The 14,070-nt window shown below is 41.3% G+C and overlaps 1 protein-coding gene and 1 pseudogene across 2 annotated transcripts; both read left to right on the plus strand.

Annotated features, from left to right (window-relative positions):
- The first annotated feature begins 5,143 nt into the window (after window positions 1-5,143).
- Window positions 5,144-6,172, plus strand: LOC103983958 (large ribosomal subunit protein P1). 2 transcript variants are annotated; one of them, XM_065135060.1, is made up of 5 exons: window positions 5,144-5,215; window positions 5,320-5,419; window positions 5,522-5,645; window positions 5,725-5,819; window positions 5,938-6,172. In XM_065135060.1, exons 2-5 carry the CDS (start codon window positions 5,348-5,350, stop codon window positions 5,989-5,991), a joined length of 345 nt encoding a protein of 114 aa, XP_064991132.1. In that variant the 5' UTR covers window positions 5,144-5,215; window positions 5,320-5,347; the 3' UTR covers window positions 5,992-6,172. The 2 variants fall into 2 exon arrangements, with proteins under 2 accessions (XP_064991132.1, XP_018681838.2); XM_018826293.2 differs by having other exon boundaries at window positions 5,147-5,215; window positions 5,317-5,419.
- Window positions 6,173-9,612: 3,440 nt separating this feature from the next.
- Window positions 9,613-11,727, plus strand: LOC135628737 (granule-bound starch synthase 1, chloroplastic/amyloplastic-like; annotated as a pseudogene).
- The last annotated feature ends 2,343 nt before the right edge of the window (window positions 11,728-14,070 follow it).

A 14,070-nucleotide genomic window follows, 5' to 3' on the forward strand; every position in this document is an offset into this window, starting at 1 on the left:
ATCCATATGATGGAGGCAACTAGTCTCATAGTTGTATGTGTGGGGACACTAGAGATATAATGCAGGTGCTCATTGAAGAATGAGTTCACTAAATGATCCGCTTATGAAATGTTGGATAGTTAATAATACTTCATCGTCATATAGTGGTTCGGTGGTTCTAGTTGTGTGTTTGATCCTTAAACTTGAGACATCAAATATGTTATGTATAAGCACTCCACTCTTTGATACTATACTTAAAAGTTTGAAAGTTTCAGATATAACATAGCAAGTCATCGGTAGTGGTAGCCAACCTTATGAGGGTAATTAAGTGTCAATAAAAAATTATTCACTCTCGATATCATGAGAAGAATGTCTCGTATGTTTTCACTCAAGAAAATCTCTTATTAGGGTCATTCAGATTGAGAGAGGAGTTCATTCGAGAGAATTTGATTAGAATGAGACTCGAGTATTTTATATGGGTTTGACAGCACCATACTCGGTATATGATCTATGAGATATTAGATAGATGAGGGATTATAGATACATGGTAACTGAAGACAGACAAGTCCAATAGATTAGATCCTCATATATCGTTTGGAGACTATGACGTAGTAGTCTAGTACATATATAGTCGATGAATTGAGAGAATTATTATGAGAATAATAATTCACTGAGTCGAAAAGAGTTTTGAGTCAGAAGAAGTTCTAACAGGTGTAAATTATGACTAGCTCGATATAAGGCCTAAAGGATAATACACATGTAGTAGATAACGCAACGAATAGAGGATTGGACATGAGATGTCTAATGGACCCCTATTTTAATGAATCATTGAGTGAGACCCAATAGAGCTTAGAATAGTTATTTGATACTGATCGAATATACTTTAAACTCAGGATAATTAGATGGAGATCTAGTATCCATTATGATAGGATCCATTAGGGTTAGTAGTAGGAGCCCTCTATAAATAGGAGTTAGAGCTATATGAGTCATAGGCTAGACCCACCAATCGTCTCTCCTATCCTTCTCTATATGCTTCTTTCTCAACCGACTACCCCCTCTACAATGCGAGAGGGCAGCAAGAAGGACTACCCCTATTGTGTGGTGGTGGTGCGCAAAGGCGAGGAAAGAATGTGTTGCAAGAAGAGGTGCGTCGTCACTTCCTCCGCCGTGTGGAACATCACTAGAGAGGAGAATGCGAGATCTTCTTTATTCATAGATTGAGATCTACATATAAGAGATATACAAATTTCCTTAGGCGAGACCATCTCACATCTTATGTATTTTTTGATTTCACGAGTTTTTTGCTCTCAATCGTCACATACAATTCGATATAAATTTATTTTTCAAAAATTGATTTCTGTTCTATTTTTTTACTGCACATGTAATGCTCTCCTAGATTTCCTTCCCAACAAGTTCTAGCACTTGAAGGGAGAAGCTTATGACCATGCTTCAAGTCATTCTCCATTCATCCAAAGCATTTAAAATGAACCCCTTCCAACCAAATTCCTCCTCCTGAAGTTGGAGGCATTTGAGAGTAGCTTTGATCTAATAGAGCACATTATAGCCTTCAGAGCCCATATGTCCTTATACAGTATGTCAAACACCTTAATGTGCTGAGTGTTCCCAATGACATTAAGGGGCTCGACCCGAGAATGGTATAGCTGCCTGAAGCCATTCTTGGTCTCCTCCTTTGCCCAGTTCGTAGAAGAGTTCGAGCTTTATTTTTTCACTAATATGTGCATGAAGTCCTCAACGTCCATGCTGCTTGGGTTAAGGCAAAGGGAGGACGAGCCCCTCTCCCGCTTTGCCAATGAGATCCAAGGTCTACAACCCTCAAGATTTTTCTAGTCATTGGATAGGAGGCCACCCGTGACTATCCCCGAAATGCTCCAAAGAGCCAACTAATACATGATCGTAAATGCCATGATCTCATGCCAGAGTAAGGAGCCCCACAAGAGATCACGCCAAGAACTATCCTGAACCCCAACCTCAGGCTCGCCACAGAGGAGACACCCCTGACCCAAGGCACCACACTCGAGGCTTGTGCCAATCCCTCTCAACATAACAAAGATGAAGATCTTTCTCCAAATAAGGGAAAAATGATTCTTGAATGAGCTAATGCCCCAGAGAACTCCCTTGGAGCAGAGGGATAGATCGAAGTACAGTTGCTTCCATCAAGATTATAACCATGACACAGAGGAATATCGTGACCTTAAGTACAAGATCGAGAAGCTCATATGATGGGGCCACCTCAAAAAGTTCCTTTACAAACCCCAAGAACCATCCCCTCGGCCCCAGGGCTTTGTCGAGAAGCAAATGGATGTCATCTTTGGCGGATCTGCCTCGAGCTGGGACAACTCCTCATAACACAAGGCCTATGCCCAAGCCACCATAGAAAAGTGCCCAAGGCATGAGGAAGGCTATAAATCATTTTTGAAGAAGAGGCTAAGCACCTTGACCCCACACATGACGACACATTGGTAATCTCAGTCAGGATGGCCAACGCCCAAGTGAAGAGGGTCATGGTTGATATGGGTAGCTACGCCAATGTGCTCCAATTTGATACTTTCTAGAAGTTGGGATTGATGGTGAGTGATCTCTCCCCGATGACAACATTGTTGACCGGGTTTACCAGGGATTTCATCTCCCCCCTCAGGATTGTAAACCTATATATTACTTTTGGTGAAGAACCACACTCTAAGACCCTAACGACAAAGATTATGTGGGAGACATCCCTTCAGCCTTCAATGGCATCATCGGCCGACCTACTCTTAATCGGTTGAGGACATTAGTGTCAACGTATCACATAGGACTTTATATGGGCTAAGGAGTACCAAGAAGTCATTGATATATTGAAGTGTCATCTTGTTCAATTGTCACAACTCACTTTAGCCACCCTAAGTGAGACACCAAGCCTATACCTTACGACCACTAGCTAAGCTATCAGCTCGGTGTTGTTTTGAGAAGATGCAAGAGCACAACAACCCATGTACTACACTAGTCATATTCTGAATGGCCCCGAGGAGTGCTATCCCTCCATTGAGAAGCTAGTGTTCGCTCTAGTACTTGCAGCAAGAAAGTTATGCCCTTACTTTCAATCACAACCAATACGAGTGGTCACCAATCAAACATTCAAGTCCTCTTGAGATTCAACATCTCAGGGCAAATGCTAAAGTGGTCAATGGAGCTTGGAGAATTTGACATATAATATATCCCGAGGATAGCCATCAAAGCCTATGTGTTAGCAGATTTCATATTAGAACTAGCACCCTCTCTCGAAGGTGAAGGAGGAGAGAGCACGTCATCCTGACTTGGACCTTATTTGTCAATAGTTCGACTACTTCAGAAAGAGATAGAGTTGGACTTGTACTGAGGGGCCTAGGCAACCAGGTCTATGTGTATGCCCTTTGGTTCAAGTTCAAAATAACTAACAATGAAGTTGAATATGAAGCTCTCTTTTCTGAGCGCCGGCTAGCATGAGAACTCCATGTTCAAGAGTTGGAATGTATTCAACGACTCACAGCTAGTCTTTAGCTAGATTGACGGGAGTTATAAAACCTGATATACACCGATAGCAAGATACTTGGCCAAGGTATGCTAACTTGTCCATTGCTTCATCCGACTTACTATATAAAGGATCCCACGGGTGGACAATGCCCAAGTAGATGGACTGGCCAAGTTAGCTTCAGCTTGATCGATAGGAAGGAGCCACCCGATGGTTGAGGTTCTCCCTGCTTGAACCATTGAAGCATAGGACATTGCCACCATGATGTGATGCGATAGTAGACAAGGATCTATTAGGGACACTCAGATCTGCTCTGGAGAAGCCCACTATGGTAGAACCCCTAGCCCGCTACGATGAAGCCCTAAGCTTGCAACGATAGGAGGAAGACCTGCTACGATGGATGATGAGACCCACTACGGTGGAGCCCTAAACTCGATACGACGAGAGGAAGACTCACTATGATGGACAACAAGATCCGTTACGATGGAGCCTTAAGACCACTATGGCAGACGACGAGGCCCATTATGGCGGAGCCCCCAGCACACTACGGTGGAACTCTCATCCCAATATAGCAAGAAAAAAGATCCATTATAATGGAGATAAACATGATAAAACGTCAGGCATGATGTACTCGAGACAAGCAAGTCAAAAAATTATAGGCACACCAAATGAGATACACCCAAAACATAAAAATCATGGAACCCGACCCAATCAACCCCGACGAAACAAAATGGCTAAATGATGTGCCTTGAACCCCCTTATTGGAGCCCTGAAGCATATCTTCTAGGGTGGATTAATGATAGGGAACAAGGTGACACCAACTTTGACCTGTTGACTCACCCAGCAACCCATTGCCACCTAGATAGTGACGAGGGCAAAAAGAGCCACACGCCTCCCCTTCCTTGTAGCGAGTAGTAGGGAAGCAAATTTTTACCCCTCGACAATAATGATTTTGGGAATGGTCGCACGCTCGACCGTAGGGAGCATTAATCCCCGACGATGAAACTCATCTCCCCTTTTTCCGGCCACATGCCCTAAAGGGACCATTGATCCTTGGCATTGAGGCTCATCTCTCACTTTCTTGATTGCTTGGCACAGGCCATTACCGTTCGCTTGTACCAGACACCAGCCCAAACAAATGACACTCCTATAATCGTCCTTCGTTGATGATGCATCATAAAAAAAATGTAGCAATCAATCATCAACATAAATAAACCCTTACAAGTGTACGAATAGAGAAAAATGCTATCAGCCTCTCGTTATCCATAAATAAACGTTTCTGGAGGGGGACCTAAAAAAAAAAAACTCTACCAATTTTATTTTATTATTAATTTTATCATCGAAATGATGAGGTCGGGAATTTCTTCCACGATAACCGCTTATGTAGATATTCTGATCCATCTCTGGAACCCCGAGAAATCTCACATTCCGGGATGCGGAGTCCAACTTGCACGAACAAATGAAACCTCGGGATTACATCGATCGGATTTCTCGCCACTTCAAAAACCTCTTGCGTCATTCATGTGGGCCTACAGGACAAACTTACGCGACGGAATCAAACGACTCCCCAGTCAACAACACCCAGAATTCTACCAACCGGGGGCTCCTATTTACTAAAGCCTGTCTGGTGTTGGACAGACCCGCACGCCATGTTGCGTGTCCATTAAACCCTTACTCCTTACCAACGATTCCTTCAGCGCGGCTGAGGACGATCCGCCCAAGTCTTCGTAGGCAAGCTTCCTCTCTTCCGCTCTCGATCCCTCCGTTTCTTCAAGCTATTCTTTTCCTCTGGTGTTCTTATCGTTGATTCCTCTCTCTTTCACGTCGGTCAGCAGCGGAATCCTTCGTCACTTTATCGCTGCCATGTCGTCGATTGGAGAGCTCGCCTGCACCTACGCCGCGCTCATCCTCCACGACGACGGCATACCCATCACGGTTCCCTCCCTCGTTCTCTGTTCCTCTAGGGTTCTTCTTTTGTTTGCAGCGATTATATGTGCATTCTTATTTCTTTCTTTACATGTCTTGTCGAATGATCAGTCGGAGAAGATCTTAACCGTAGTTAAGGCGGCCAATCTGACTATCGACTCCTACTGGGCGCCCCTCTTCGCCAAGCTCCTCGAGAAGAGAAGCGTCGACGATCTCATCTTGAGCGTTGGATCCGGTTCGATCTTGTTTCTCTTCTTATCAAGAAAAATCCGATTTTTAAGTTCTTTGTGCATAATGTTTGAATGTTCTTGCAGGAGGTGGCGGTGCTTCGGTTGCAGTCTCTGCTGCCCCTGCTGCTGGTGCGGGTGGTGGTGCTGCCGCTGCCGCTCCTGCGGCTGAGGAGAAAAAGGTGAGATATTTGTAAATTTCCTTGCGTTTGTTTATGTTCGCTACATCGGAATTTAATCTGTAAAGAGTTGGCAAAGGGTTTCATTTGTTTTTTTTAATTTTCCCTTCTGTTGCCGCAGGAGGAACCCAAGGAGGAGAGCGACGACGACATGGGATTCAGCTTGTTTGATTAGAGAGACAGGGAGAGCACTGCTTTAGTACTATTGCCGATTTATGTCTTTTTCTGATTTTGGTGTTATGACGTTCAATTTTGCTTCTAACACATTTGCGTATGTCAACTCAAGGTGGCAGGATTATTTCTAATGGAATGTAAGAATTTTTCATGTTGGTATATGATGTTTCTATTTAGCGTATTGTTGTGTTCGTACTTTTTTTTGTTCTATTCTTGCTATGGGCATGATTTGCGAGCATCTTTTGTGGACACTGATCTTTCTTTAGCTTGACCGGATGCATATATTGCTGTGTTACTCTGGCACGCATGAACTTGTTCAGTGTCTGTATAGTATATCTAATCTGAGGTGCGAGTGCAATAAAATGTGACATATATTTTGTTTCTTCACTTGTTGCACACAAGACAGCTACTCTTGTTGATGCTTACAGAGCCAATATTTCTTCTTATATTTTGTCCCAATTCATTCTTGAATTGATAATGAGTCTAGATAAAAACTGTGATGGTTGGTGCCCATTGATGACAATTGGTTTTGTTTTGCAAGGATGGATGAAAAAAACCAAAGATAATGCTATGCTTTTTCATTCACCATTAGTGACTAGCCATTATGGTGTTTAGGGTGCCATCCTTTCAACGTTTGATCCATTGTTCGATTATAATATCAATGGATTTGCGCCTACAAGTATTAGAGCCTTGTATAAATTTAACCATCTGTTATTAGTGGAATCATTGGTATAGAGCATGAGATCATGGTTATTGTTGCTGTCTTTGTTCTTGATGGTTCTGCCTCTTTGTAACCTTTCATTCTCTTTTTAGGCTTTCTGTAAAACTCTGCCTTTTGTTGTAGATTGATGATTGCCCTTCTCTGGTTGCAACTGTATATGAAAAAACAAAATTAATGTTACGCTTTTCCATTCACCATTGGCAATGAGTTTTGATGCCACTTTCTTCAGTCTTCGTGACATTGTTCAATTAGTATTAAGGTCTTGAAGGTTGCTGCCATGCACAAACAGTAGTAATTTAACTGTGTGCTATTAGTCCAATATATGATATGTATATAGACTTAAATCTTTGTCATTGGTGTTTCCATTCTACTGTAACCTCTCAGCGTTGAGATAGTCACCCTTCCTATCATTATCAGCAGCAAAGTGCTCCAGCTTATTTCTTTGATCACAAAATTTTCTTGTTGAATTCTTTGATCTGTCATGATTCTTCGATTTCAATTCTCCATCACAGTAATTTGTTGGAACATTTATCATCACAGTAATTTGTTGTATTAATGGTTTAGAATACCTAAATGATAACATGAATTACTCTTTAACTGTATTAAATGATACCATGTCATCAACTTATAAAACCTTTTAGTTTTTATCATCATTCAGTCTCAGATATGACAACTAAATGAAGAATTAGGAAGGTCAGTTGTAATTATGCATATACGGCCATGGTCTAACTATGAATGCATGTATATATATCATTTTGCACAATTGAATTGTCTGCAATCACCTAATTTAAAATGCAATTCTGTTATAAATTATTGTTCCCATATTATGTATCAGAAGTAGTTGATGTGGACAAGCAGATGCACTCTTGCATGTAAATTTTTGTTCTGATCTTTTGTGTATATGCTACATATGTATATGTACATTTTATACATGGTCCCAGTGTTTTAGCGGTTATCATGAGATCCAATTCCCAAGTACAAAAGTGTCCCTGGCTCTTGAAAGGTTCATCATATCTACTTTCCTTGTGTCAAAGGGCTCAAATGTGTTTATCATCATATGAAGGCACCATCTATGGAGCAGCCTTCATTACGAATCGCTGTTCTGCATCCCTACAACGTATCGATTATGGATGTGGATCTTATTAATATGCGACCGTGGTATATTTTTGTGCAGCTTGGTTTACGTTTGATGCACATTTAGATGGCCTCTTCATAACGCATGTTTGCTACTCGATAATGTATTTAGACCTTCGATGTATTCATGCTTTCCTGTGTTAATCATGATTACAAATGAGTTTTACAATAGTGTCACAATTTTGAAGTACTTAAAATGCCCTTTAATTGAGAACTTAATTATAATCATTATAAGACTATATGATACTAGTAAACTCTTATTGGATTCAAATTCAGACACTCCAAAAGCTTGTCGGGTTGGACCCAAGATCCCATATCGAATCAACCCGCTAACTACCGCAACGGGGGCAATTTCGGTAATCGGTCGCCAAAAAAAGAAACAGTCTGCTGACGTGGCGGGATCTACGGCTCACCCGTGCGACGCACGCCCTCGCATATTCCGCTTTATGTTCTTGGTTCACCCTTGGACCCACGCCCTTCTCATGTCACATCGCCACGCGTCGCGGCGCTTTGTCTCCTCTCCTTCAGGGTACGACGTTCCGCTGCCTCCCATGTCAAGCTCAACCCTCGCTGCTCGCAGAAAGAGAGGGAGAGAAACCAGTCTCTCTCTCTCTCTCTCATCAAAGAGAGAGCGGTAATTTCTGTTGGCTTTCATATTGTTCTAACATCTGTTAGCGAAATCGGTAGCATTATCTCCTTGTTTTGTCGCGATTTCTTTGATACCGTGGAGTTTCTGCTTCTACAATGTCTGGGGACCGAGTTTAGGTTTGAGTTTCTTGGATTCTTGCACTAGAAATTATTGATCCACTTTGGATCATTCTTTTACTAGTCGGATTCTCTATTCTCGAGTTACTCTGATCGATCTTTAAACTCGAGTTCATGGGAATCAATTCAACATATGATTTGAACGAAATTTGGTACAAAGAACACTGAGAATTCACCAAAAAAATGCAAATATCTTCGATTCGGTTGCAGCGACGTATTCCCCAATGGCTGCTGTGACGGCATCGCACTTCGTCTCGAATCGCTCACGCTCCGCCTACAACGGAGCTTTTGATTCCGAGCCGGTGAAGTTCCAGAGCTTCAGGATTCCCTACTTGAGTAGCCGTGCCGCCGCTCATGAAGGGCTGAGATCGAGGAACGTGGTGGATTCACTTCAAATGCAGCAGAACTCGAAGGCATCTTCTGAGATAACTACAAGGGGTTCCCGGCGTTCGACTCGTAAGCCCTGGGCTGTTGTTGTGTGTCGAAGTAGAATGAACTTGGTGTTCGTTGGTGCTGAGGTGGCTCCATGGAGCAAAACTGGGGTCTCGGTGATGTTCTTGGAGGATTGCCACCGGCCATGGCGGTATTCCTTATACTGTTGCTCAATGCTGCACGGTTGCCTCATGCAACTCGTTGATTTTTTTGCGTGATCAACAATTCTCTTAGCAGGAACTTGCTGTTCGTTGGTGCTGAGGTGGCTCCATGGAGCAAAACTGGGGTCTCGGTGATGTTCTTGGAGGATTGCCACCGGCCATGGCGGTATTCCTTATACTGTTGCTCAATGCTGCACGGTTGCCTCATGCAACTCGTTGATTTTTTTGCGTGATCAACAATTCTCTTAGCAGGAACCTGTTTTGACTCGATTATTTGGGGCTGATCCTCCTGTAGGCTAATGGACACAGGGTCATGACTGTCGCACCACGGTATGATCAATACAAAGATTAGTTGTTGCCACAAGCGTTTCCAATCTTTTGAACCTAACTGCTTGATCTCTATTCCTGAATGCAGTTAAAAGTCGGGGGCAGCATCGAAACTGTTCACTTCTTCCACTGCCACAAAAATGGGGTTGATCGGGTTTTTCTTGATCACCCTATGTTTTCTTGAGAAGGTTTTTCTTATATCTACCTTGGAAAATAATTTTCTAAGAGTACCGATAATGTTAATTTGTTTTGTCCACATAAAGCTTACCATAAATCTGCACGCCTTAGGTTTGGGGAAAAACTGGAGGAAAGATATATGGTCCTCTCGCAGGAACTGATTATGAAAACAACCAGATAAGATTCAGCCTTCTGTGCCAGGTGAGGGACTTGTGCATTTTGTGATCAAACAATTACCAGCATCAGGAGGTTTCCTTGAAGCTTGTAAACTTTAAATTTCTCTCTGTTGTAGTTTTCACAAAGATGCGGATGACTTTTTCAGGCAGCTCTGCAAGCTCCAAGAGTTCTACATCTCAACAACAGTTAACACTTCTCTGGACCATGTGGTATGTGAATGATCTTTGTTCATAATATTCTGTTGAACTGATCAATTCTACCAATGATTTTTGTTATTGTCAATGATTTCTTTTATCCAGGGGAGGATGTTGTGCTTGTTGCCAATAATTGGCACACTGCTTTACTGCCATGCTACTTAGAAACCATGTACCAATCACACAGCATTTACAAGAATGCAAGGTGTGTTTCCCATGTTACCCGATTTTATTCTTAGTTTTTGGGAATTTCTACTGATATATAGGTAACTGATTCATTGAGCAATCGTTTTACTTGGTTTCAGGTTGCTTTCTGCATTCGTAACATTGCCTACCAGGGTCGATTTGCCTACTCGGATTTTGCCTGTCTTAATCTCCCTGACCAATTTAAATCTTCCTTTGATTTTATTGATGGGTATGCTTTTCAATTATATATTTTTTAGTTATTAATCTGAAATTGTTGTAAATGAATTTCTCGTCACAGACAAAATCACATAATAAATTGAATTTGCAGATATGACAAACCTGTGAAAGGAAGGAAAATTAGGATGAAAGCTGGAATCCTAGAATCAGACAGGGTTGTGACTGTAAGCCCATATTACGCCCAAGAGCTTGTCTCAGGGGAAGAAAAGGGTGTTGAGTTGGACAACATCCTGCTGACAGGCATCACTGGAATAGTAAATGGGATGGACACAAATATGAGTGGAATCCATCGACAGACAAATATATATCTGCAAATTATGATGCAACAACAGTAAGCATTGCCAGCCGATTTTGACCTTACTTTTGACTCTACAATTGACTTATAAAGAAAGTTTTAGGTAATGGATGCAAAACCTGAATCAACAAGGAAGCTTTGCAAGTTGAGGTTAAGCTGCTTGTCGACCGAAACATCCCTGTTATGGCCTTCATCGGACGACTAGAAGAGCAGAAAGGCTCAGACATTCTAGCTGCAGCAATTCCAGAATTCTTTGATGAAAATGTTCCAAGTTATAGTTCTTGTAAGTGATGAACCCCATGGTTTGTACCTTGCTTCTGTTTAGTGCAGGACACTGATGAGTGCACCTACAGGGTACCGGCAAGAAGAAATTGGAGCAACAGCTTGCATTGCTTGAGAATATGTTTCCAGACAAAGTTAGAGCACATCTAAAGTTCAATGTTCCTCTGGCTCATGGGATCATGGCAGCTTGTCATTCCTTTTGTGGCAGTTCTCGAATGGAGTTCCATCTGCTTGATTAGTTTCCAGTGTGGTTTTAGAGTGGAAATGTATCATATCATTTTGCAGCTTTAGTTAGGCATTCTGTTATCTCATTCTATATTTATCTCTTTGAACAAAGACATGCGAGAAAATCTTGACCATTGTGAAAATTTTCTGCAGCCTCCCATGTGTGCCACCACTGGCGGACTCGTTGACACTGTCAAAGAAGGCATCACTGGTTTCCATATGCGTCCTTTCAATGTCGACGTGAGGACATGCTTCCTGTGTGAATCATCATATTCTACTTAGCATGAAATTAGTTTGGCAAGTCTCATAGTCCCACATCGAGAAAATTAAATTTGTTGTCTCGTATTCGAACTATAAATAAGGGTCTGAGCTTCGAAGTCAGATGCACTACAAGTCGTACAACAAGAAAAATCTAAGTGTTTGCTTTGGGTTTAAGTTCATACTCAGTTAAATAGTTTGGGCTTATAGTTGAGGTTTTTCTTGTTTAGTGTTTTCGGGTGTTTTATGGCCTAGGAACATCTTCCTAAGGCATTTGTAATTGTCCCTTTTATAGTAGTGATTTGCTCCTCTTTCGTCCATGGATGTAGGTCAAAGTCAATTGACCGAACCACGTAAATCTGGTGTTCTTGTCGCTTTTATTTTTTCCGCTTTATTGTCTTTGTCGGGTTGCCAAAATTATCCTTTGGTAAATTTCCTAAGGCTAGCTCTAACAAACTGGTATCAGAGCCTGGTTCTGAGATCTTTTGGCAACGATGACAATAACAAAGATTGTTGTCGAGAAATTCGACAGAAATGTCAACTTTGGCTTGTGGCAACTCAAGATGGAGGTCATTCTGGTTCAAGACGGAGTTGATTTGGTACTACAGGGAGCCGAGAGCATTTCAGATGATATGTCAAAAGAAGAGCTTGCGGGTATGGATAAGAAGGCCCGATCAAGTATCATTCTAAATCTCTCTGACGAGGTTTTACGGGAGGTAGCTACGGAGACTACGGCTAAGAGCATGTGGGATAAGCTTAAAGCCTTGTACATGAAGAGGACAGTGGAGAATCGTCTCTACTTGAAGTAGAGTCTGTATATGCTTCGGATAATTGAAGGTACATCTATACTCTCGCATCTTAATAAGTTTGATTCTTTGGTTATGGATTTGGAGAATATAGATTGAAAAATTGATGATGAGGATAAGGCTTTGTTACTATTGTGTTCTCTTCCCCAATCTTTTAAGCATTTTCGTGATACTTTGATTTATGGAAAAGAAACAGTTTCGTATCAAGAAATTAAATCTACACTAAAATCTAAGGAGCAGATAGACAGGAATATTACTGGGGAAAGTAGAGAGAATCAGGTTGAGGGTCTGGTTGTTAGGGGGAGAATGGATAAAAAAGAATTTGACAGTAGTAGATCTAAATCCAAACATAGAAATTTGGAATGCAGATATTGTCATAAAATGGGGCACATTAAATCTGATTGCTTTAAATTGAAAAATAAATTAAAGCAAAAGGAAAAATTTGTTGAAAAAACTACTAAATCCGCTAAAGTTAGTGTAGCAACTGATGAGATTGTTGAAAATATTTTCTCTGCTATTGATGACAGGACGAGGTCTAAAAATGAATGAATTTTAGATTCGGATTATTCTTATCACATGTGTCTCAATAGGGATTTGTTTTCCACATATGAATCTTGTAATGGTGGAATTGTTTTGATGGGCAATAATGTCGCATGTGATGTTGTTGGTAGAGGCACAATCCGAATTAAAATGCATGATGGTATTGTGAGGACGCTCACTAATGTTAGACATGTTCCTGATTTAAAAAAAAATCTCATCTCTTTAGGCACCCTAGAGGCCCTTGGGTGTAAATACACAGCTGAAAGTGGAGTTATGAAAGTTTCTAAAAGTGCTCTTGTTGTTATGAAAGCTTGTAGGTCTGGTAGCTTGTATATTCTGCAGGGAAGTACTATCACAAGTTCGGTTGCAGTTTTGTCATCATCATTGTCTGATTCTGACATCACCAAATCATGGCATATGCGTTTGGGTCATATGAGCGAAAAAGGTTTGAGCATATTGAGCAAAAGAGGTCTACTTTGCGGACAGAGTACTGGGCCACTGGACTTTTGTGAACACTGCATTTTTGGAAAGCAGAAAAGAGTCAGCTTCACTTCTCCGGCAGTTCACAAAACGAAAGGTACTCTTGACTATATTCATTCAGACCTTTGGGGTCCAGCTCATGTTCAATCTAAGGGTGGTGCTAGGTATATGTTGACTTTCATTAACGATTATTCCAGGAAAGTTTGGGTTTATTTTTTGAAGCATAAAAATGATGTTTTTCTAACATTTAAACAATAGAAGGCTTTGATTGAGAAGCAGACAGGTAAACAGATTAAGCGGCTTCAAATAGATAATGACATGGAATTTTGTGAAGGTGACTTTAATGAATTTTGTAAAAATGAAGGAATCGTTCAGCATCGCACTGTTAGGATGACGCCTCAGCAAAATGGTATGGTCGAACGTATGAACAGAACACTCTTGGAGAGAGCAAGGTGTATGATCTCAAATGTAGGGTTGACAAAGGACTTTTGGGTAGAGGCGATTAATATGGCCTGTTATGTTGTCAACCGCGCTCCTTCTGCAGCACTTAACTTTAAAACTCCGGAGGAAGTTTGGTCAGGTACTCCTGCTGATTACTCTGATTTAAAAATTTTTGGGTGTCCAGCATACATGCATGTAAATGAAGGAAAATTAGAGCCTCGGGCTAAAAAGTGTATTTTCCT

Source organism: Musa acuminata, chromosome BXJ3-1 (genome assembly GCF_036884655.1).
Source record: "Musa acuminata AAA Group cultivar baxijiao chromosome BXJ3-1, Cavendish_Baxijiao_AAA, whole genome shotgun sequence".
Classification (NCBI taxonomy): Eukaryota; Viridiplantae; Streptophyta; class Magnoliopsida; order Zingiberales; family Musaceae; genus Musa; species Musa acuminata.

Coding starts and splice junctions, on each gene's coding strand:
- LOC103983958 (XM_065135060.1), top strand. CDS start 5,348: ATGTCGTCGATTGGAGAGCTCGCCTGCACCTACGCCGCGCTCATCCTC. Junction 5,420..5,521: donor ACGACGGCATACCCATCACG/GTTCCCTCCCTC, acceptor TCGAATGATCAG/TCGGAGAAGATCTTAACCGT. Junction 5,820..5,937: donor CTGCGGCTGAGGAGAAAAAG/GTGAGATATTTG, acceptor CTGTTGCCGCAG/GAGGAACCCAAGGAGGAGAG.